The 23,517-nt window shown below is 44.9% G+C and overlaps 1 protein-coding gene across 1 annotated transcript in view; it reads right to left on the bottom strand.

Annotated features, from left to right (window-relative positions):
* FHAD1 (forkhead associated phosphopeptide binding domain 1) overlaps positions 1-23,222 on the bottom strand; it is a 135,712-nt gene extending 112,490 nt beyond the window's left edge. The window contains exons 1-3 of the mRNA XM_021097597.1: positions 23,193-23,222; positions 20,737-20,980; positions 17,131-17,237 (exon numbers count right to left, since the gene is read on the bottom strand). Of these exons, the coding sequence (XP_020953256.1) occupies positions 17,131-17,237; positions 20,737-20,980; positions 23,193-23,222 (381 nt within the window). The remainder of the gene's footprint in view (positions 1-17,130; positions 17,238-20,736; positions 20,981-23,192) is intronic.

The following is a 23,517-nucleotide window of genomic DNA, read 5'->3' as shown; positions in this document are numbered from 1 at the left end:
AGCCCTAAAAAGCAAAGAAAAAAAAAGAGAATATTTGGAAGTCATCTGTGGTGGGTTACGGATCCAGCATTGTCACTGCAGCAGCTCAGGTTGCTGCTATAGCACAGGTTTGATTCCTGGCCCGGGAACTTCCACATGCTGTAGGCATGGCCCCCCCCCCCAAAAAGTATTTGAACTTAGAAATCTATACTAAAGTCCCATAATATAATTATAACCAACAGCTTGTATTAATAATATAATAGCTTATGTTATATAGCCTATATTATATGATTATATGATATAATTGCTTATAACAGTAAAATATATTAATCTCACGTTACGTGTCAGGAAATTTGCTAAGCATTTTATTGCATTATTCCGCTTCATTGTCACAATAATCCAAAGGGATACTGCCTCATTTTAAAATTTTCTAATTTTTTATTTTTTATCAAAATATAGTTGATTTACTGTGTTTTGTTGGTTTCAGGTGTACAGCAGGAGGATTCCACTATACTATACATAATATCTATCCTTTTTCAGATAGATATTTCTTTTCCATTGTAAGTTATAAAATATTGAATATAGGTCCTTGTACTATACAGGAGGCCTGATAGGTCCTTGGTTTTTAGAATGATTAATCATGCCCATAGGCACTCAGCTTGACTTGCCTGGCTTGTACCCAAGTTCGCCTGATTCGAATGTCTATGCTGTTACTCACTTTGCGAATCTTACCAAACACTTTAGCACTTAAAATATTGAAACATAAGAAGAAAGCGGGAGTAGCTCTATCAACTTCAGGTAGAGCTGACTTCAGAGCAAGGAAAGTTACCAGGGATAAAGAGAGGTGGGAGGTAACAATAAAGGGGTCCTTTCTCCAAGAAGACATAACAATCCTTAATTGTACATGCATCACAATAGAGCAACACAATACAGGAGGCACAAACTGACAGAGCTTCGAGGAGAAATGGATGAATCCACTGCGATGGTTGTGGACTTCAACATCCGTCCACCAAGGAAAGGGCAGATCCGGCAGGCAGAAAACGAGTAAGAATAAAGCTGAACTCAATGGTGCCATCGATCATCTGGATCCTAACTGTTAACCATAAAACTTCCTCCAACAAAAAACAAAACACTCATCCTTCTCGAGCTCACATGGAACATTCACCAAACAGACCACATTCCAGACTGCAAAATATACCTCAACAGGTTTAAAAGAATATAAATTGTGCAAGTTATGCCTTCAGGCTTAGGCTAAACTAAATTAAAAATAAGCTAAATTAAATTAAACTAAAAATACCAGAAAGATAGCTGGAAAGTCCTCAAATATTTGGAGATTAAACAACACGCTTCTAAATAACAGGTGGGTCAAGAAAGAAGTCTCACGAGAAATAAAAAATCACCTTGAACTAAATGAAACTGAAGACACAACTTATGAAAGTTGGTGGGGTGCAGTAAAAGTGAGGCTTGGAGGGAAATTTATGGCATTGAAGGCAAACATTAGAAAAGAGAAAGGATCGGAGCTCCTGCCGTGGTGCGATGGGTTATGTATCTAGCATTGCCACAGGTGTGGCATAGGTTGCAGCTGTGGTTTGGATTCAGTCCTGAGCCCAGGAACTTCCATATGCTGAGGGTGTGGCCAAAAAAAGAAAAAAAAAAAAAGAGGAAAGATCTAAAATCAGTAATTTAAGCCTCCACCTTATAAAACTAAAGAACAATATAAGCCTATCACAGGCAGAAGAAACAATGAATGAAGTAAAAAACAGGAAAGCAACAGAGAAAAGTCGACAAAAAGCTGTTTTTTTAAAAAAGATCAATAAAATTTAAACCTCTAGAAGGATAAGCAAGAAAAAAAGAAGAGATGCGTATTACTAAAATCAGAAATGAAAGAGAAGCCATCGCCACTGATCCCATGGACAATGAAAGGATAATAGAGGAATATTATGAATAATTCTATGTCCACAGATTCTATAACTTAATGAAGTGGATCAATTCCTTGAAAGACAGAATCTGCCAAACTCACAGAAGGCGAAATAAATACTCTGAATAGACTCGTATCGATTAAATAATGTAAATCAATAATGAATAACCTTCCAGAATGAAAGACACTATTGAATGCTATCAAACAATTAAGGAAAGAATGATACCAGTTCTTGAGAATTTCTTGCAGAAAACAGAAGTAGGAACACTTCCTAACTCATTCTATGAGGCCAACCTTACTCTAATACCAAAACCAAATAAAGATATTACAAGACAGGAAAAAACTGCAGACCAGTATCTCTCATGAACATAGAGGCAAAATGCTCAACAAAATATTAGCAAATTGAATCCAACGATGTATAAAAAGAATTATATACCACCATCGAGTGGGATTTATTCCAAGTACGCAAAGCTGGTTCAGCATCTGGAAGTCAATCAATGTTATTCATCACACCAACCGTATATAGACGAGAAAGCACATGATCACGTCAGTAGATGGAAAAAGAGCATTTGACAAAGCTTAGTATCCACTCATGATAAACCAACAAACCACAACAACTCTTGGCAACTTAGAAATGGAAGAGCATTTCCTCAGCATGATACAGATCACCTACAATGTGACAGAACCCCAAACCTATCATCACATTTAATGGTGAGAAACTAGAAACCTTCCAATTAAGACCAGGAATAAGAGTTCCCGTCGTGGCTCAGGGGTTAACGAATCTGACTAGGAACCATGATTGCAGGTTGCAGGTTTGATCCCTGGCCTTCCTCAGTGGGTTAAGGATCTGGCGTTGCCGTGAGCTGTGACGTAGGTCGCAGACGCAGCTCGGATCCCGCGTTGCTGTGGCTCTGGCGTAGGCCGGTGGCTACAGCTCCGATTAGACCCCTAGCTTGGGAACCTCCATATGCCGCGGGAGCGGCCCAAGAAATAGCAACAACAACAAAAGACAAAAGACAAAAAAAAAAAAAAAAGAAAATCCCAAAGAACTGACCCAAAAAAGCCCAAAAAACAAAAAACCCTCCAGGAACTAATAAGGAGTTACAGTAAGGTTACAGGAAGCAAGATTAACACACAAAAGTCAATTGCTTTCCTATGTACCAGAAATGAACAACTGAAATTTGAAATTGAATACACCACCATTTATATGAGCCCCATAGAAATGAAGTAGGAGGAATAAATCTAACAAAATATGTAGCTACTTGAAGCTATATGAAGAGCTATATGAAGAAAGCTATAAAATGTTGATGAAAGAAATCAAAGTAGTCTAAACAAATGAAGAGATATTCCATGTTTATTTGAACTTCCTTAATGATACGTTTTGTTTAATGTCTTTTCATACACTTATTTGTGATCTATGTATCTTCTTTGGGGAGGTATCTATGTTCAGATCTTTTGCCTGTTTTTACTTGGGTTGTTTATTATTGTTGACCTTTAAGACTCATTTATTTTGGATACATGCTTATGGTATCTTTATTCATAATTGTTTACGTTAGCATCTTTATTCAAAATTGCCAAAAACTAGAAGCAACCAAGGTGTCCTTTAAAAGGTAACTGGATAAACAAATTGTGGTAATCCATATAATGAAATATTAATAATAAAAATAATGAATTATCAAATCACAAAAAAGACGTGGAGGAATCTTAAATACATATTGCTCAGTGAAAGAACCTCGTCTGAAAAGGTTACCTACTGTATGATTTCAACTGTAAGAAATTCTGGAAAGCTTAAAGCTATAGGGACAGCAAAAAGATCAGTGCTTGCCAGAGGCTCAGGGGCTCTGGATGAATAAGTGGGGAACAGGGGAATTTAGGGCAGTGAAACTGTTCTTTATGATGCCATCATGGTGGATATTTGTCACTGTGCTTTTGTCAAAACCCAAGAATGTACAACACAAAGAGCAAACCCTAATATAAACCAGGGACTTAGTTCATAATAACATATCAACACTGGTTCATCAATTATAACAAGTACGACACTAATGCAAGATGTTAATAAATGGGAGACTGCGTGTGTTGCGGGGGTGGATATATGGAAACTCATCTGCTCAGTTTCCCGTAAACTTAAAACGGCTCCCCCACGATAAAGTATTTTAAAAACGATTAAAACACAGGAGTTCTTTGAAAAATGCCACCCCCGTCATCTTCATCACCGTTCCCGCTGAACTCCGTGTTCTGTGAACCCTTGATAACCCATGAATGAGACAAATTCTGTGTGTTGCATTTTGTTTTTCTCTTCCCAGGCTTCATTACTTTCAGTTCCTCAAAAGCTGCCAAACCATTATTAAGAAATTAAAGCAAAGCAGGAAGTTTTAAATGAGTCCACAAAATTGGGCAAGTCTCTACCATATGTCAGCCCAGGAGAGAGCTTCCTAGTTCTGCCCTTTAATTCTATTCCCTCCCTTTACTTGGAAATTGCTAAATACGATTGTTGGACAGGAGCCCTGCTGATGATACGGTTTGACTGTACCAGCTCCATCTTGCTGAGCTGTCCCACTATGAGATAAACTGTTATTATTATTACTGCATAACAAATGTTGAGGGCTTCCTGTGAACTAGGCCCTGCTGCAGCATTTTGTGTGCATTCTCTCATTTAAGCTGCATGACAGCTCTATACAGTGATTCTATTATTATCTTCATCTTCTAGACGAAGACACTGACTCAAAAGGTGAAGTGAGAGGACAGCATTTCCTTGATACCAAAACCAGACAAAGGCACTACAAGAAAACTACAGATCGATATGTCTTATGAACACTGATACAAAAATCCTCAACAAAATATGAGCAAACTGAGTTCAACAGCACATTAAAAGGATTACATGCTATGACCAAGTGGGATTTATTCCTGGAATGCAGAGTTGATGGTTCAACATAAGAAAATCAATCCAAGTAGCATATCACATTAACAGAAAGAAGGAAAAAAGGATTGTTTCAATTGATGTAGAAAAAGCATTTGACAAAATGCAACACTCATGATGAAAGCTCTCAACAAACAGGAAATAAAAAGGAAATTACCTCAACCTAACAAAGGCCAAATATGAACAATGCAACCCGTGGGCTGCACTGTATTCAATGGTGAAAGACTGAAAGCTTTTCCTCTAAGATCAAGAACAAGATAAGGAAGAGTTCCCTGGTGGCTCAGTGGGTTAAGGACCTGGCATCATCACTGCTATGGCTCTCATTACAGCTGTGATGAGAATTTGATGCCTGACTCTGGGAATTCCATGCGCTGTGGGCATGGCCCCCAAAAAGATAAGGATACCCACTTCTGCTGCTTCTATTCAACAAAGGACTGGAAGTCCTAGCCAGAGCAGTAAGGCAAGAAAAAGAAATAAAGGTATCCAAATTGGAAAGGAAGAAGTAAAATTATCTCTCTTCATAGACAACATGATCTTATGTGTACAAAATCCTCAAGAGTCCACCAAAAAACATAACCCCGTGAGAACTAGTCAACAAAGTTCAGTAGCAAAGTTGTAGGATACAAAACCAACACGCAAATACCAGTTGTGTATCTATATACACACAATGAACAATCTGAAAAGGAAGTTAAGAAAATAATTTCATTTACGATAGCATGAAAAAGAATGACATATTCAGGGATAAACTTAACCAAGGTGGTAAAATATGTGTACACTGAAAACTACAAAGTGTTGCTGAAACAAATGAAAGAAGACACAAATAGGAGTTCCCGTCATGGCTCAGTGGTGATGAACCTGACTAGTATCCATGAGGATGACTGTTCGATCCTTGGCCTTGGTCAGTGGGTTAAGGATCCAGCATTGCCATGAGCTGCAGTGCAGGTTGCAGACGTGGCTAGGACCTGGCATGGCTGTGGCTGTGGGGCAGGCCGGCAGCTGCAGTTCTGATTCGACCCCTAGCCTGGGAACTCCCATATGCCACAGGTGTGGCCCTAAAAAAGCAAGATAAATAAATAAATAAGGAAGACACAAATAAATGGAAAGACACCCGCTGTCTGTGGATCCTAAGACTTAATATTGTTAAGGTGTCATCACTATTCAGCTGGATCTACAGAGCCAATGCAATGCCTGTCAAAAACCCACTCACATTTTTTGCAGAAGTAGAAAAATTCATCCTGAAACTCATATGGAATCTCACGGGACTCTTGAAAAAGAAAAACAAAGTTGGAGGGCTCACACTTCCAGATCTCAAAACTTACTACATACAAAGCCACAGTGATCAAAACAGCGTGATGTCGGCATGAGGTCAGGCATGTAGACCAATGCAATAGAACAGAGAGCATAGATATAAACCCTCATCTGTATGGTCAAATGGTTTTCAACAAAGGTGCCAAGACCATTTAGAAAGAACAATATTTTCAACAAATGATGCTGGGGAAAAAACCACAAAAGAATTAAGTTGGACTCTTACCTTAAATCATATGCAAAAATTAACTCAAAATGGATCAAAGACTTAAATGTAGTCTGAAACCATACAGCTTTTAGAGGAAAACGGGGAAGAGCTTTACGACATTGGATTTGGCAATACTTTTTTGGATATGATACCAAAAGCATAGGTAACAAAAGTAAAAACAGAGAACGTCAACTATATCAAAATCTAAAACTTCCGGTGAATCAAAGGACACAATGAACAGGGTGAAAGGCCATCGAAAGAATGGGAGAAAATAGCAGCAAATCATGTAGCTGAAAAAGGGTTAATATCAAGAACATATAAAGAGCTCCTATAACTCAACAACTATCCCCCCCACCAACTAGTCTGGTTAAATGTGGGCAAAGAACTGTAAGAGACATTTCCCCAAAGAAGATGCACAAAAATTGCCGAGAAGAATATAAAAAGATGCTCAAGGACAGTCCTTTGCGGTGCAGGTAGCAACTGTGGCACAGATTCAATCCCTGCCCTGGGAACTTCCACATGCTGTGGGCATGCCCCCCCCCCAAAAGGTGCTCAATATCACTAATCATTAGGAAACTGCAAATCAAAGCCGCAATGAGATATTGCCTCATACCCATAAGGATGGCTACTATCAAAAGCAAATAACAACAGAAAATTACAAGGGTTGGTGTGGACGTGGAGAAAGTGGAACACTTAGCACTCCTGGGAATGTAAACTGGTGCAGCTGATGAGAAAAACGGCACGGTGGGTCGTCAAAAGATTTAAAATAGATTTATCATATGATCCAGCAAGCCCACTTCTGGGTATGTACCTAAATGTACTAAAAGCAGGAACAAAATATTTGCACACTCATGTTTATCGCAGCATGATTAACAACAGCCAAAAAAGGTGGAAGAAAGTGGCCAGTGACTGACTGGTGACTAGAAAAGCAACATGTGCTCCGTGAGGAGCAAGAGGATGGGTTCTGGAGTTAGGAAGCCTTGGGTTCAAGTGCCCCCTCTGCCACTTTCCAGCTCTGCAGCCTGGGGCCTGTTTCTTTGCTTCTCTGCAGGTTGCTACCTGAGCTGCAAAAATAAGTCTGATGAGTTGCGCTTCATAGCACTGACAGAAGGTACTGTTTGGTGAAGTGTTTAAAGTAGTAGGATAACATTTTTGAAATTAACTGGTGTGTGTATGGATTTGATCGATTTCTTTTAACCTTTCGGTACTTGGCTACTCCATCCCGCAGCCCCAGCCCCCTACTGCCTCAGGAAAGGGATATAGGGCAGAAATAGCAAAAAATGGGGTTTTCAAAAGAATATGAGGAAATGGCCAAGCGCTGGTGAGACGAGAGTCTGGGCTGGAAGGAAAGAGGAAGCCTCTCCGCTTCCCCGTCAGCTGCATCCTTCCTCCTGCAGCCGGGCCAGGGTTCAGGAAGGCTGGCCGTGAGGTCGGAGCGCCCAAGTGTGGTTCCAGCCTCCCTGTGTGACCTCAGGCAGGGCACTCAGCCTGTCTGTGCCCCAACAGCCTCATCTGGAAACTGGCACTGGTGACAGCTGACCTTGTAAGGATGAAATTGAGTTAACACACAGGACACTGCAAAGCACGGTGCCCGGCACAAGGCGAATTCAGCAGCTGTCAGCTGTTTCTGCTATTAACTCCCCCGCCTGGCAGCAGCCCTTTGGCTGCCCTACCTTTCCGACTATTTGCAGGTCTCCTGCTGGGCACCTCTCCCCTCACCTGCCCTGTGGATGCGCTCCAGGTTGTGTCCACTTCCGCTGCACCACCCCCTCCATTCTCAGATGTGCATTTCCGACCCCTGGTTCATCTCCAGGCCTCACACTGCCCCGCTGCTTCCTGAGGTGCTCGCTAAGCAATCCTGCCTCTCCCCTCTCGGTGATGGCATTATTCCCCTGGCTCATCCAGCCATCTCTCTCCATGGCCCCTGGTATGGACCCTACGGATTCTTCCAAAAAGCTCTCAAACCAGTCCCACAGCACCACCCCCTCCCCATGGCAAGAGTCCAGGCAGGAGATGGTACTCACTGTGGTGGGCAGAATGGCCTCCCAAAGATGCCCGTGACCCCATCCCTGGAACCCCGGAATGTGCGCCATTACATGGCAAAAGGGATGGTGCAGATGGAAAGGTTACTGACCAGCGATCTTAAGAGAGGGAGACTAGCCTGGGTCATCCAGGTGAGACTAATCGAATCCCACCTGCCCGTATACGCAGAGAGCTTACTCTGGCTGGACGGGAGAGGTGAGATGGGGTTCTTGCTGGGCCTTCGCGTCACAGCCCCAAGGCTCCTCTTCCTGGGGAAGCACGGGGTCAAAATTTCCTCTTTACCCAAACCACCCTCCTAGGTGGCGCCACATCAGCCTGCTGCAAGGAGGAGAATCACAAGACCATTGCAAGCTTCGCTGTCAACCCCCCTCAGGATTCCACACAGTGGAATTTCCCTAGCTTAGTCAATCACCTTGTTATCTCCGTTGACTTACAAGGAACTTCCAATATTTAGATAGTAGATGTTCCGACAGCTAAAGTTACACTTAAAAAATGAAGCTTCTTTCTTTAGAAGCTTTGAGTCAGGTCGCCCAGAGTCTGAAACTCAGCTCTATCTCCCCGGACTAGCTGTGTGGTTTGGGCGAGTTCCTTAACCTGAGTCCCATTTCCACAGCTTCCAATGAGGATAATGATGAGAATCGTAGTCCCTGCCCCATGGGATTTGTTTTGAGGCTATAATTTCATAAATATACATACAGAACAAACACAGACTACATATATATATATATATATACACACATCTCTCCCACGACTGCAGTAAGTCGTCTATAAGCGCAGTCAGTTGCTGTCTGTATTATTTACGCTCTTCAAAAGATTATCATCTTTCTTTCACTTTGCATCCATCAGAATGGCTACTATAAAAAGAAACAGCCAATAGCAAGTGTTGGTGAGGATGGGGGGAAGATGCAGCCCCTGTGCACTGTGGGCAAGAATGTAAATTGGTGTACCTGCTATGGAAAACAGCAAGGCAGTGCCTCAAGCAATTAAAAATAAAATTATCACCTGACCCAGCAAGTCCCCTTTTGGGTACATATCCCAAAGAACTGACAGCAGGGGCTTGAAGAGGTATTTATACGCTCATATTCACAGCAGTATCTGCAACAGCCAAAAAGGTGGAAACAACCCAAGCGTCCATTGGCAGGTGAATATGGATAAACAGAGTGTGGCGGAACCGTACAACGGAATCCTATTCAGCCTTGAAACCGGAGGAAATTCGGAAACATGCTATAATGTGGGTGAACCCTGAGGGCATGATGCTCCGTAAAATAACCAGGCACGAAAAGACAATACTGTATGATTCTACTTACATGAAGTACCCAGAGTGGTCAAGTTCACAGAAACAGAAAGGAGAATGGTGGCTGCCAGGGGCTGGGAGGAGGGGGGATGGGGAGTTGTTTCATGGATACAGGGTTTCAGTTTTGCAAGATGAAAACAGTTCTGGGATGGATGGGGGTGATGGTTGCACAACAATGTGAATATATTTAACACCACTGAACTGTACGCTTAAAAGTGGTTAAAACGGGAAGTTCCTGATGTGGCGCAGCAGGTAAGGGTCCGACTGCAGTGGCTCGGGTTGCTGAGCAGGTGCCATGGGTGCAGCAAAAAAGGGGGGGGGTTAAGATGGTAATTTTTTTTCTTTTTTATGGTCACACCTGTGGCATATGGAAGTTTATGCGCTGGGGGTCAAATCAAAGATGTAGCTGCTGGCCTACACCATAGCCAGAGTAAGCCAGATCTGAGCCACATCTGTGACCCATATCACAGCTTTTGGCAATGCTGGATCCTTAACTCACTGAGCGAGGCCAGGGATCGAACCCAAGTCCTCATGAATACTGGTCAGGTCCTTAACCTGCTGAGCCACAATAAGAACTCCATGGTAAATTTTACGTTATGTGTATTTTATCACTATTTTTTACAAATGGCATTATGATCTAGCCCTTTCCCCTGAACCCTTTCCTCTTAGAAGCCCCTCCACATGCTGGAGAGAAATTGCTGTGGTGGGAAATGATCAATGAAATCAGCCCTAAGTTTCAGCTGCCCGAGCAGGGGACAAAGTTCCCTGAGGACTGGGGAGATGAGATAGGTGAACCCCCAGAGTGAGGAGGGCTTGGGAAAGAGCCAGGGTGGTGGTGGGGAGCACGACCCAGGAAGAACGACAGGTGGGGGTGTGGTGAAGATAGAGGAGCCGGCAGGTGCACCCCCAGGCCTGTTTCATTCTGTGGATCTCCCCATAGGGACTTCACCTCACATCTCCAAACATAGGAGTTCGCTCAGATTAAGAAACACGTGAATTAAAATGACATAGGTATCGTATTTCACCGTGTAGATCAGGGAGGACCCAATGAGTGGACAGCACCCTTGCTGGGGACAGAGTGGCAAACGCATCCACTGCTGGTGGCCATCACATCTGGAGACCTCCGGTGGGCAACTGGGCCACGACAATCAGAGTCACAGATGTATCTGTCCTTTGGTACAGCAGACATACCCACTTGTCCGCGAAGTGATGCAGATAACAGGATGATCACAGCAGCCTTGTTTGTTTTTTTCTGTCTGGGTTTTGTTGTTGTTGTTGTCGTTGTTGTTTTGCTTTTTAGGGCCGCACCCGCAGCATATGGAGGTTCCCAGGCTAGGGGTCTAATCAGAGCTATAGCTACGGGCCACAGCCACAGCCACAGCAGGTCCGAGCTGCATCTGTGACCTACACCATAGCTCTCAGCAAAGCCAGATCCTTAACTGAGCGAGGCCAGGGATCGAACCCCCAATCTCATGGTTCCCAGTAGGATTCGTTACTGCTGTGCCACAATGGTAACTCCACAGCAGCCTTGTCTAATAATAAGATTACGATGTATGCTCCTGATGTTTTCTAAGAGGCAGCCCAGAACTGGCAGGTGACAGGCAAAGGGATGACAGTCAGCTGGCTGTATGGGTTCTGGGGTATGTGCGAGATCAGTCTGGCTCTAGGACCCTCAGACCCCACGTGAGAAGGGCTGACACATGCTGGAGAGGCTGCTCTACCAGTGAGAAGGCAGCCGGCTGGCAGAATGCTGTTTGCCCAGGGCAAAGGTGGGGGCACAAGCATTTCACCTCCCACTCATTTCGGTTCTTATTTTTTCTCTGTCAGTCCTCTAGGGGATCCTGAAACCTCCCGGGGTGTGTATGTGTGGGGGTCTGGATGAGTTCGTGGGGAGGGGGTAGGGTCAGTCAGCCCCCTACTGTTGAGACTTCTCGTTTCCTCAAAACAAAGCTTACTGCAATAACTCTCTCTCTCCCTCTCTCTTTCAACGGGAGCTCTCAGAATATCACAGGGGAAGAAGCTCCACTGACCAGAAGGGAGCAGGAGGGAGCACGATGGTGGGGTTGGTCCTGGAACTGACTCCGGGGAACCCCACTCCCCGCACCTGAACCTGGGGAGCATTTTAAGTGTGAAGATTGCTGAGCTCTGCCCCAACCCCACTGGAAAGTCTGGCATTCGTGTTTAATAGGCACTCTTATGCATATGGAAATTCCACCAACCACTGGCTTGCAGTAGTTCTTCATTCTGGAAGAACCACACCCTTTTCTCAACAGAGTTTAAGTAACAGCCACAGAGAGCTCTAAAAATTACAGCACACAGGCCACATCATGGAAATGATAATTTGCAACGTTCAGCTGCAAAATGAGCAAGGCTGAGGCTTCTGAGTGTGAATCTCTGAGCTCCTGACTGTGGGCACCCGGCAGCCAGGGCAGGTCTTCCCCTTGCTCACCGTCCTTCGGGGCCTTCTTCCCATTACTCCTCAGATAAAGATCAAAATCCTTATGGTGACTGAAGGCCGACTTGTCCTTTGGCCCTCCTTCCCACTCTGACTTCTAGAAGGATGCACAGTTTTTTTGTCTTTTTTTTTTTTTCCCAGTCCCCTGCTCTCACAGTATGTTCTTCCACCCCAGGGCCTTTGCACATGCTGTTCCCTTCCCCCTCTGTCTAGTAAAGTCCCCCTTGTCTTCCATATTCATTCCCTTAGAGCTCCAATGTTGCAATGGAACAATACACACCTTTGCGGGATCCTTTGACTTATGTCTCTCTCCTGGCGGCCTCCTGACTGCAGGGACCGTGCCCAGTTTGGGCATTATTGTATCCCCAGGCTTGCCTCAGTGCTGAGGCTCTGGGTAAATATTATGGAATGAATGAGTGATGACATCAGTAAAACCTAGGCTGGCTCTAAACAGGCTTCACTGCCATTAGGAAGCCAAACTCCTTACAGGATGTATTTTCATTTAAAAAAAATAAAAAAACAAAAAAAAAAAACCTGCAAATACCAATATTGATTTCCCCTGAGCCGAATGATTACAAGTGACTTTTATTTTTCTTCCTTATACTTTGCTTTCTCCTAATTTTTAAAAGCAGGAAGCATGTAACCACCTTCCATTATCGGAAAAAGTAAATGATGTCAAAATATTACGATACCAGCGATGAATACACTATGTCAGCCTTGCCAATGAGTATAAATCTTTAGAAGCACAACGGCCTATTCTTTAGCATTGATCCAGGTAAATAAATATCTTTTTTATTTGCTAGATGTAACCTTTGGGTAATTTCAAGGATGCCTTTTTAGTAATATGTATTTCTGAATTTTACTTAGTGGCGTGACTTGTAGTGGCAGAAATAACATAAACTCTAAATCTACTGTTGAAATTATTCCTCAGGAGTTCCCGTCATGCCTCAGTGGTTAACGAACCCGACTAGTGTCCATGAGGATGCGGGTTTGATCCCTGGCCTCGCATGGTGGGTTAAGGATCCAGAGTTGCCGTGAGCTGTGGTATAGGTCACAGATGTGGCTCAGATCATGCATTGCTGTGGCCATGGTATAGGCCGGGAGCTACAGCTCCAATGTGACCCCTAGCCTGGGAACCTCCATATGCCGCGGGTGTGGCCCTTAAAAAGACCAAAAAAAAGAAAGAAAGAAAGAAAGAAATTATTCCTCAGGACGGCTCACAGCTGAACAAAGGCGATTCTTCTGATCAGAAAAGCCCAGTGGAGTCAGCAGAGGGGCAATTTTTACTTTGTCCTGTTTCATAAAACTCTAAAGTGTTGATGTGTCTGCATGTTTCAATTCTTCAGAATGGACCTGTGTCCCCACACCCCTTTTTAGAGCAAATCTCCTTTCCCGAAGCCGTGTAAGCGCTGGAAAGATGATGCGTGTAAGACAGAAGTGCCCATTAACAGTCTGTTCACGAAACACTTGGCAACTCATGGATCTTCTGTTCTCCCGGAGCCAAAACAAACTCTCGCTTCTGGAAATGCAACTGACTCCTTCATAAATCAATGTGACCACTGCTGGGGGTGGTGACTGACTCCTTAAACTAAGTCCAAGGAGCGGCAAGCAGTCAATTATTTTCGTGCAATGAATGCAGCCCAATTTCTGTCCATTTAATAACTGTCTTCCTTGGTTCCCTTTTCCCAGTGGCGTGTTAATACCGGTGGATCCTCAGCTCAACCCAGTGCACCTCTGAGGATCCCTCCCAGCCTCTGTTTTATGAGGCCACGACAATCACCCCGGTGTCATTTACTTAGTACCCTGTGCCAGGCTCTTCATGTGCATTTCCGACGTAATCCTCACAACAACCCTGTGAGGTCAGAGGCTTAAAGTCGGCGACCAGGAGCCCAGGGTGATTAAGTAATTGGCTGGAAGTCACACAGCCACAAAGTAGCCTGAGGAGAGTCAAACCCAGGTCTGTCCATCTCCAAAGCCTGTGCTTTTATTTATTATTTATTTTATTACTTTTACTTTTTAGGACCGTACTCGTGGCACGTGGAGGTTCCCAGGCTAGGGGTCCAATTGGAGCTACAGCTGCCAGCCTACACCACAGCCACAGCCACACCAGATCCAAGCCACGTCTGTGACCTACACCACAGCTCACGGCAACGCTGGATCCTTAACCCGCTGAGCGAGGCCAGGGATGGAACCTGTGTCCTCATGGTTCCCAGTCAGGTTCCTTAACCACTGAGTCACGACGGGAACTGCTAAAGCCTGTGCTTCTAAAAAGAATTATGGTTTTCCAATATCATAGGCAGGTTCAAAGCAGAGATCTCTGTCTGGACTTTGGCTAGACGGGAAATAAAACGACTGCAAATCTACCTATTGTTATGATAAAGAAGAAACTGCAATTCTTTTTCTCCCCCACCCTGTCCCCACTGTGCACACGGCACAGATTTTCTGCAGCCTTGAAGGGAGTCCACATCACGGAGGAGAAGCTTGGGCGGAGGGTGGGGAGGGCTCATGGAGTTTTTTCCTTTTTAATTTTTGTGGCTGCACCCGCAGCATGTGGAGGTTCCCAGACCAGGGATCAAACCTGCACCACAGCAGTGACAACACCGGATCCTTAATCACTATGCCACCAGGGAACTCCCGTGGAGTTATTTTTCCACCTGTTGAGTTTACAATAAACATTCTCAGAAAACCAGGTATCAAGGGGGGATTTTCTCACTTCGTAAGAACATCTACAAAAACCCTACAGTTAACCTTATACTTAATGGTTAGCTTTCTCTCCAGATGAGGAATAAGCAAACATAAAGATGTATACGGCTCTCTTCCACAGAGTGCTGGAAATCCCAGCCAGTGCAATAAAGCAAGGAAAAGGAAATTAAAGGCATTCAGATCTCCTTTTCTGAAAGGAGAAATAAAACTGTTCTTATTTGTAGACAACATGATTGTGTATGTACAAAATCCCAAGAAATCTACAAAAACCCTTGCAATGAAAGTTCAGTTAAGGTTGTAATAAGGTTGTAATAGCCCCAAATTGGGATAAGAATGCCCTTTGGTAAGTGAGGGGTTATTCATGTGGTGGTACATCCATACCATAGGCTGTTATCTAATTCAGCAATAAGAGAACAAGCTAACAACCTACATGGATCTCAAGGACATGACACTGAGTAAAAAAAAAAAAAAAAAAGAAAGAAATCAATCTCAGAGGTCACAGATTATATGATTCCATTTATGTAACCTCCTCAAAATGATGGGAATTACAGAGATGGAAAACAGGTTAGTGGCTGTCGGGGTTTGGGGATGGTGGTGGAAGAGGTATCGTGACCATAAAGGAATATCACAAGGAGGATCTTTTTTTGGCTGCACCTGCGACATATGGAAGTTCCCAGGCTAGGGAGCAAATCTGAGCCATAGCTGTGACCTACCAGACCCTTAACCCACTGCACCACAGAGGGAATTGCAAGGAAGATCTTTGGTGATGGAATAGTTTTGTATCTTGATGGCTACACACAGATCCACACAGGTGATAAAAGGGCACAGGCCCATCTCACTCCACTGTTTGTGAATCCATAATTATTTCAAAATAAAAAGTTAAAAAATTTGTTGAAGTCTGAGAAAGTCCTGCTTTTCACAGTCATAGAGAGATTTCATCACATTTCTCTTCCTGCTTCAGTATTTTAACCCCTCTTAGGAGAAAAGGGAGCCCTCCTCCACTGTTGGTGGGAATGTAAATTGGTGCAAGCACTATGGAGAAGAGTATGAAGGTTCCTTAAAAAACTGAAAAATAGAGCTACCATATGACCCTATAATCCCACTTCTAAGCATGTATCCAGATAAAAACATAATTCAAAAAAATACACGGCACCTCAATGTTCACTGCAACACAATTCACAATAGCCGAGGCATGGAAGCAACCTAAATGTCCACTGACAGACAAATGGATAAAAAAGATGTGGTATTTATATGTGATAGACTACTACTCAGCCATAAAAAAGAACAAAATGATGCTATTTGCAGCAACAAGGGTGGACCTAGGGATTATCATACTAAATGAAGACACAGAGAGAAAGACAAATATCATATGATATCAGTTACATGTGGAATCTTAAAAAAGATACAAATGAACTTACATATGAAACAGAAATAGAGCCATAGACACAGAAAACAAACCTATGGTTACCAAAGGGGAAAGGGGGGAGAGGGATCAATTAGGAATTTTGGATTAACATACAAACACTACTACACATAAAACAGATAATCATCAAAGACCAACTGTATAGCACAGGCAGTTATATTCCATATTTTATAATAACCTCTAAGGGAAAAGAATCTGAAAAAGATATATATATATATATATATATATATCACTTTGGTATTCACCTGAAACTAAAACAACCCTATAAATCAACTAGACGTCAATTAAAAAAAAGAAAAAATATTTTAACCCTCCTCAATATTTTAAAAGGCTCCAAGCCATCGTTTTTATCATTCCTTACTTCCTTCCAACTTCCTTGGCTGTCAATGAGCTGGGCCTGTGGCCCAAACCACAGCTAATTCAGGGAGTGAAATGAAATGAGAGAATGCTGAGACTATGCCTGGGGCTCACCCTGACTTAGTACTTGGAGGTTAGGGGCTCCAAGGTGCCCACCACAATCTCCAGAAGCTCTGGAAAGGGTGAGAGGCCATTACCCAAGCTGGGACTTCAGGTGGCCCTGGCTCCCAGACCTGGAGCAGGTAAAGGTCAGGAACCAGCTCTCTGCCCACCTTCCAAACCGCCTCATCAGGCTGCTGGGGAGGGGATGCTGGGTGGGAGCTCGCAGCCATGGTCAGCAAAGGGCTGAGGGCCCATCGCTCATTCTCACCGCATGTACTAGGAAAACCCAGCACATTCAGCAGCTGGTTGTTGACGGCACCTCGAGGAAGGATGTGGCTGACATCAGAGACTGGAGTCCACAGAACAGCAGGGACGTCTGGAGGGGCTGAAGGGCCGGAGATCGGAATGGGCACAAAGAAGTCTTACCTCTAAAACAAGGTCTGAGTCTTGATGCCTCCCAATCGTAGTACTTTTATTCAGGACAAAAAAGCCTTCTGCGCTCTTTAGATAGGCTTTCATACTCTCTGCTTTCCCTATAAAAGGTTTTTAGAAAAAAAAAATTGTTGGCAAAAAATACAATCTTCTAATTATTCAACATCACACTTGGAATGAATGAAACAGATTGCAACATCCAAAGGAGAAATCAGCAGAGGTAGGATAGATGGATTCAACAATGATCACAGCTGTAATTCTGCACATTTTAAAGACTGTCTTTTAAACAGTGGTATCTGGCATAGAGGAGTCTGGATCAGATCATCAGAAGACATGTTTTATGTAACTCAGAGCACACAGAGTCATGAAAACAACCCAGCAACAAATCGGAATTCCACGGATAACTGCTCTCCATCTCCATTAAGCTTAGTTTGGGCTTAGTTATTGGACATAATCAAGTGCTGAGTATGATGGACCCACCTCTTATTAGCTAGGTGACCCTGGATGACTTAGGTATTCTCTAGGCCTCTGTTTCCTCTTCTGTAAAATGGGGTTAATACTGCTCTGTATCCCAAAGAGTTTTGTGAGGAGTAAATGTGAAGCATCTAGAATGCTGCCGGCTACACTATACACATTTGTCCTGCTGTGATTATCACTGTTACTAACCTCAGGCTTCTCAAACTTTGATTCAAGGAACCCTAGCGCTCTCTAGAGCTTCTTCAAGTGCCGAGAGTCAGTCATCAAGGAAACAGGCATTAGAAGATATTCTCTTCTTGAGTGACTGCATTTCTTCATATATTTAAGTAGAAAAAAAATGATTTCCAAAGACAGAGTATCAAGATTACAGCTTGGCTGTAGGGTCAGGACTCTGCACATCTTCTTTTTTTTCCTGGCATTTTATTATGAAAATGTCAAACACACAGAAACGTGGAAAGAGGTGGATGGAGAAATCCTATATAACTCACCACCCAGATTCTACAGTGGATAATGTTGCTGTATTTGCTTTATCATACCTCTACCCATCTAGCCATCCATCCATTTGCTATTTTAATGCATTTTGAAGTAAGTCCTATACAGGTTTTTCAACATGAAAAGTTCAAGGACTTTTCATAGGTTCCAAAATGTTGGTATTTCATGTGCTCCCTGAATTCTGATTTGAGACATGTCCGACCACACAGCGTGACGTCCTCCATTTCAACGCCGTGTCGAAGCAAGTCTCCTTTCAACTGAAACGTCACTGAAATGTGAAGCTGTCGAACTTGTGGATAAAAACAAAAGTCATCAGGTGTGGCTGTAGACGGTCTCAGGTCTGGCTCTGTCGTCCCTAACATCTCCATCATCACGTACTGAATCCCTACCAAGGGCCTGGCTCTGTGCTACCCTCTGACCCACGCCGCCTCTTCTCATCCTTAGAACAACCCTGTGAGGTGGTGTCAGAATGGTCCCACCCTACAGATGAGGAAACAGACTCCGAGCGGTTAAGGTGACACAGGAGTAAGTGTCAGGGACCCCACTCTGGGGCCTTTGCACGTAACCACTGCACAAACCTCCACTGTTGCTGGTGGTGCAAAGTGGGGTGGGGGAGCTGAGATATCTGTTGACCCTTGGGATATGCAATAACAGAAAGTCCTTCAAGCCATTATTCTATCCTCTGAAAGGAAGAACTGATCCTACCTGGGAGTAAGGGAAATAAAAACAAGCCAGATAGTTTATACTTGTCAACTCTGAGGCTTGTGGATGCCCCATAGATACTGATGCTTTCATAGAATGTGAAATAAACTTTATCAAGTTCACTGTCATGAATATAGGGGGAAAGACACTTCCTCTTCCCAAAGAACCGTGCTCTATTGCCGTCAGTAATCTTCAATGGCCAAGGACCACATTATCCAGCAACACAGTCAAGCCTAATTAATCTAATATGTACACTTTTGAGAAATGTCTCTTCTGCAGGAATGGAACCTGGGATACGTCACTAGACTAAAATGTATGACTTGGATCATGTGCATATTTGGTTTTTAGCTCTCACCTGAGATGTCCCCAAGGCTGGTGTCTTCTCTCTGCTCAGCTGTCCCCCGCCTGTAAACACCCGACCACCCTGGCTAATGGTGCCCTCATGCACCTTACTCCCCTGCTAGCACTTTCCCCTGCTGTGTTTCCTTCCTTGTACTTACATTCTCGGACATGTTCTTGTTCCTTTATTTGGTTGTGTTTGCTGTTTGTTTCTCTTTCACTGAGATAAATATTCCCAGAAAACCAGAACGGTGTTGACTTTGTTAAGAGGCAATTCTGCATGAATATCTTGCATTTGGGCCCATGTTCAGAGCAAAGGCATTGACAGATTTTGTTCTGCACTATCTTTTCAAGGATGTTTGTATGGCAAACAGCCTGGGAGGATATAGATAATGTTATAATAAAGATCCCGGCTCCTTCTGGGGCAAAAGGTGGGCAGGTTTGCTAACAGCTCCTTTCAAAGACTGTGGTTTCCCAAGTTTAGACTTCTCTACCTGAGACATAAACCCAGTGTGTTCGCAGCACCCACCTTGGCTGTTCTGCAAGGGGGGACTTTCAGGGCAACGGGAACCAATGTGCATATGAAGCTCTGGCTGCCTATTTTTTGTGTCTGCTATGCTGTGAATAAAAACATTCTTTGTTTCTGGCCTTGACTTCTGCCAGTGCCTACAAGCTGGGCAGGCTAACTTTCAAACAAGGTAAAACCACTGTGGTTTCTGACAGTTCTGTGCATCACCCCATTTCCAGCGCTGGGGGCAGTGCCTGACACATAGTAGGTGCTTGGTAAACACGTGCTGAGTGAATGACAAATGACACCTCAAACCAAGTTAGTGCAGCCAGCTGGTCAGGAGCCTCTGAGGGCAACTACCTTCCATTTTTCCTTTTGGTATCTATCCTAGATGACTTCTTGGAAAACCTAAATTCTATCTCTTCAGCTTTGGGGTTGGACAATATTTTTCCACCCTAATCTTGCCCCGTGCCTCTCACCTCCCTGCCTGAAAACACGGAAGGAAGTAATCTGAACATGTTTACCTGTGAATTCATTTTTACTCAGTGCCATGGCGCACCAGCCACAGTAAAGAGTAAAAAAACTGCAATCATTTGCATTCCCCGACACTTGGGATGGTTCAGAACTGAGCTACAGGAGCAAACTTTCTTTTGAGGGCTACACAGTCTTCAGTGTCCTCAAAGTTCCTTAAAGAAGGAGAGGTCAGGCAAGGGGGGCGTGTCTCTGACCACTGCGTGGGTTGCTGTCCATAAATCACGGGAAACGGAGATTCCTCTCTTAATCCCAGCTGTACCCCTACCCCCACCTCCACCCCTCCGCCCCGGAGCTGGTGCCAAGGAAGGGCCTGAATTCCTGCGCAGGCTATGGGGGGGGGGGGGGGGCGGTGGGAGCTGTACTTAGGAGGAAAGGGATAGTGTTGGAGGCCTTTTCTGGGCTGTTCCTGGAGACCCGGGCCTGGATCAGAGAAGAGTTCAAGCCTGGGATGGGGCCTGGTCCCCCGCCTATCCCCTCAAGTCCTTGACTTCGTAGGGGCTGGGCCCCGTCAGGCCCACGTATCCGCCCTCCTTCCGTGCCGCACTCACCTGGCCGGAGGAAGAAGCCCACGCTCCGTCCTCCGCCGAGAGCCGGGGCAGCTCGGGAGGCGCTGGGCCCGCTCCGGGCGAGGCCTCCCGGCCGCGCTCCCGCGGAGTCTCCAGCTGGCTGCCCTCGACCCGCGCGCCCGCCCGGCGTGTGTACGCACGTCGCTATGGCAACGCCCGGCCCGCGCAGCTGGTGAGGGGCGTGGCCTGAGCGGCTGGCGGCCGAGAGCGGTGATGTGCTGATCACCTGGCGGAGGACAGCAGACTGCAGCCTAGGGGGCCCCAGCCCCGTTTCACGGACGGGGAAACCGAGCTCAGTGGTCATAGAAGTAGCCCAGAGTTTTACAGCGAGGAAGGAGCAGACTCAAGAATTCTTCCTTGTTGTACCTTCGCTCTGGAGTGGGTGCGTTGAAGCGGGGTGGGCAGGTGGATGAGGGTAATGGCGCTGAACCAGAAGCTTGGAGGCTAGTACCCCACCCAAATCTCTAGCTCTCGTTGCTGCGGAGGAGAAAATAGAGTAAGCTAGAGGGACCGCCACTTCTGGGTGGGAGACGGCGGGGGGGAGACAATTTTGAAAGAATGAGGGATTCTGCCTCGTGCAGGGGAAAGGAAATTTACCCGTCCACAGCCCTGCTATTCCTGTCCTTCCCGTCGTTAAAACTGACGTTTATCCTTTGATTTGCTCTTTTCTCCTACAAACGTCACCTGTGTCCCCACAAGGGTCAGACGGTGGCCCCAGCGCTGACCTGGATCAGTCACTAAAGAATTCCCCATCCACGAGCACAGGAGAGGGGGGATGGAGTGTGTTGAGAAGACCTGTAAATCCCCATCATCTCCCCTTAGCCCCGTGTCACCTTTTTCACATCAACCCCTTCTGCCTGGGAGCAGAACAGCCCTGCTGACTACCTGCAGGATGCATTTCCATGCTGGGAAATGACTGACAAGGTGCCCCAAGAAAAACTCAGAACATTTATCTAAGAAAGATGAAAGATGGCAGAGTCCATGCTAGTCAGTTAGGAAGATAGAAAAATCATGGAAATCAATACAGGGTGGATTGTATAGTAAAGAGGCTCAGACAGGCCCAGAGACTCTTAGAAATGCAGATCCTCCGAAGACCTCAGAAACTCCTGTTCGGCAGGTCTGGAGCATGGTCCAGGAATGTATTTGTCACAGCATGCAAATTCTTTGTGCATTTGTTACAAATATGGCAAAAACCTCAGAATTTATTCACCCCTTCAGTTGGATTGCTGACACCTCCCCCAGAACCTGTCCCCAGAAATTTCTGGAAGGTTCTGCCTGAGTCAGTTCCCTTTGACCAGAAAGATCCCAGGAAAGGATGAGGAGTGAGTGACCACAAAAGCTGGGGGCCTGAGTCATAACTTCAGAGGAATAGGGAGAGTCGGTCAACTCCCCAGGCACCCATTTTTTTTTTTTCGGTGGTACCCAAGACATATGGACGTTCCCAGGTCAGGAATTGAATCCGAGCCGCAGGTGCGGCAACACTGGGTCCTTTAATCCACTGTGCCTGCCAGGATGAAACCCATTCCTCCATAGCGACACTATTGCAATTGGATTCTTAACCTACTGTGCCTGCCACAGCGGGAACTCCCCCAGGCACATTTCTGCCTCAGGACCTTTGCATTTACTGTTTCCTCTCCCTATCAGGCACTTCCCCCAGGGATCTCCTTAAGCAACTTTAGATTTTTACTCAAATATCACCCTATTTAAAATTGGGTTTTTTTATTTTGTTTTGTTTTGCTTTTTAGGCCCTCGCCCATGGCATATGGAGGTTCCCAGGCTAGGGGTCCAATCGGAGCTACAGCTGCCAGCCTACACCCCAGCCACAGCAACACAGGATCCAAGCCGTGTGTTTGACCTACACCACAGCTCACGGCAACGCCAGATCCTTAACCCAAGGTGTGAGGCCAGGGATCAAACCCGCACCCTCATGGCTCCTAGTGGGCTTTGTTTCCGCTGCACCACAAAGGGAACTCCTAAAATTGTTTTAAAAAACAAACCAATCCAGTAAACAAGAGCAATGTTTTAGAGGTCCACATGACCAACAAAACAAAATAAAAACCTCCCTCTATCACTCGTCACTTTGTATAACCACTTATTATCTCACATACCATTTATTTAGTTTATTTATCTTATTTATTGTCTGTCTCCTCATCCCCCACCCTCCAGAACACAAGCTCCCTGAGGGCAGGGATTTGTTTCTCTTTGGGTCACTGCTGTGTTACTAATACCTAGAACAGGGCTTGGTTGAATGAAGGAATGGATGAGCCAGGGCAGGACTTGCCACCACTCCCAGCCTTGTGTCCTACCTCTTGAGAGTTTGAGCTGAACTGAACTTACCCCCGGACCTTGGCATCTCAAGCCAGGACCCCTCCCCCATCCCCATCTCTCTGCTTGGCTTTAGTGTAACACAAACTTGATCACTGCCAGCCAGACCCTACCCGAGGCCGGCCCAAGCTGGAGCAGCCCATGGCCCCCGACGGGCTTCAGAGAGCTCCTGTTCCCATTAGCCTGCCTCTCCATGAGGAAACACTAAACCAGGGACAAAGCCAACATTTAGACTCACTGGAGCAGAAATCGCCAAATCTCAATTGCCCTCCCACATAGGATGCCACAGTCATGGCTAAGGGTGTGTGAAAGTCTTAAAACCTGATTCCATTTCATTTAAAATTTCAAAAAGAGAAAGTAAAATACCCCAATAACTTACAGCTTTCTGATAGCATTTTCCTGGGCTGAGTGAGAGCTGTATTTTGCAGTAAAATTACT

This window comes from Sus scrofa, chromosome 6 (genome assembly GCF_000003025.6).
Source record: "Sus scrofa isolate TJ Tabasco breed Duroc chromosome 6, Sscrofa11.1, whole genome shotgun sequence".
Classification (NCBI taxonomy): Eukaryota; Metazoa; Chordata; class Mammalia; order Artiodactyla; family Suidae; genus Sus; species Sus scrofa.
The sequence above is the reverse complement of the archived record's forward strand: the minus strand, read 5'-3'. Positions and strand labels throughout refer to the sequence as shown.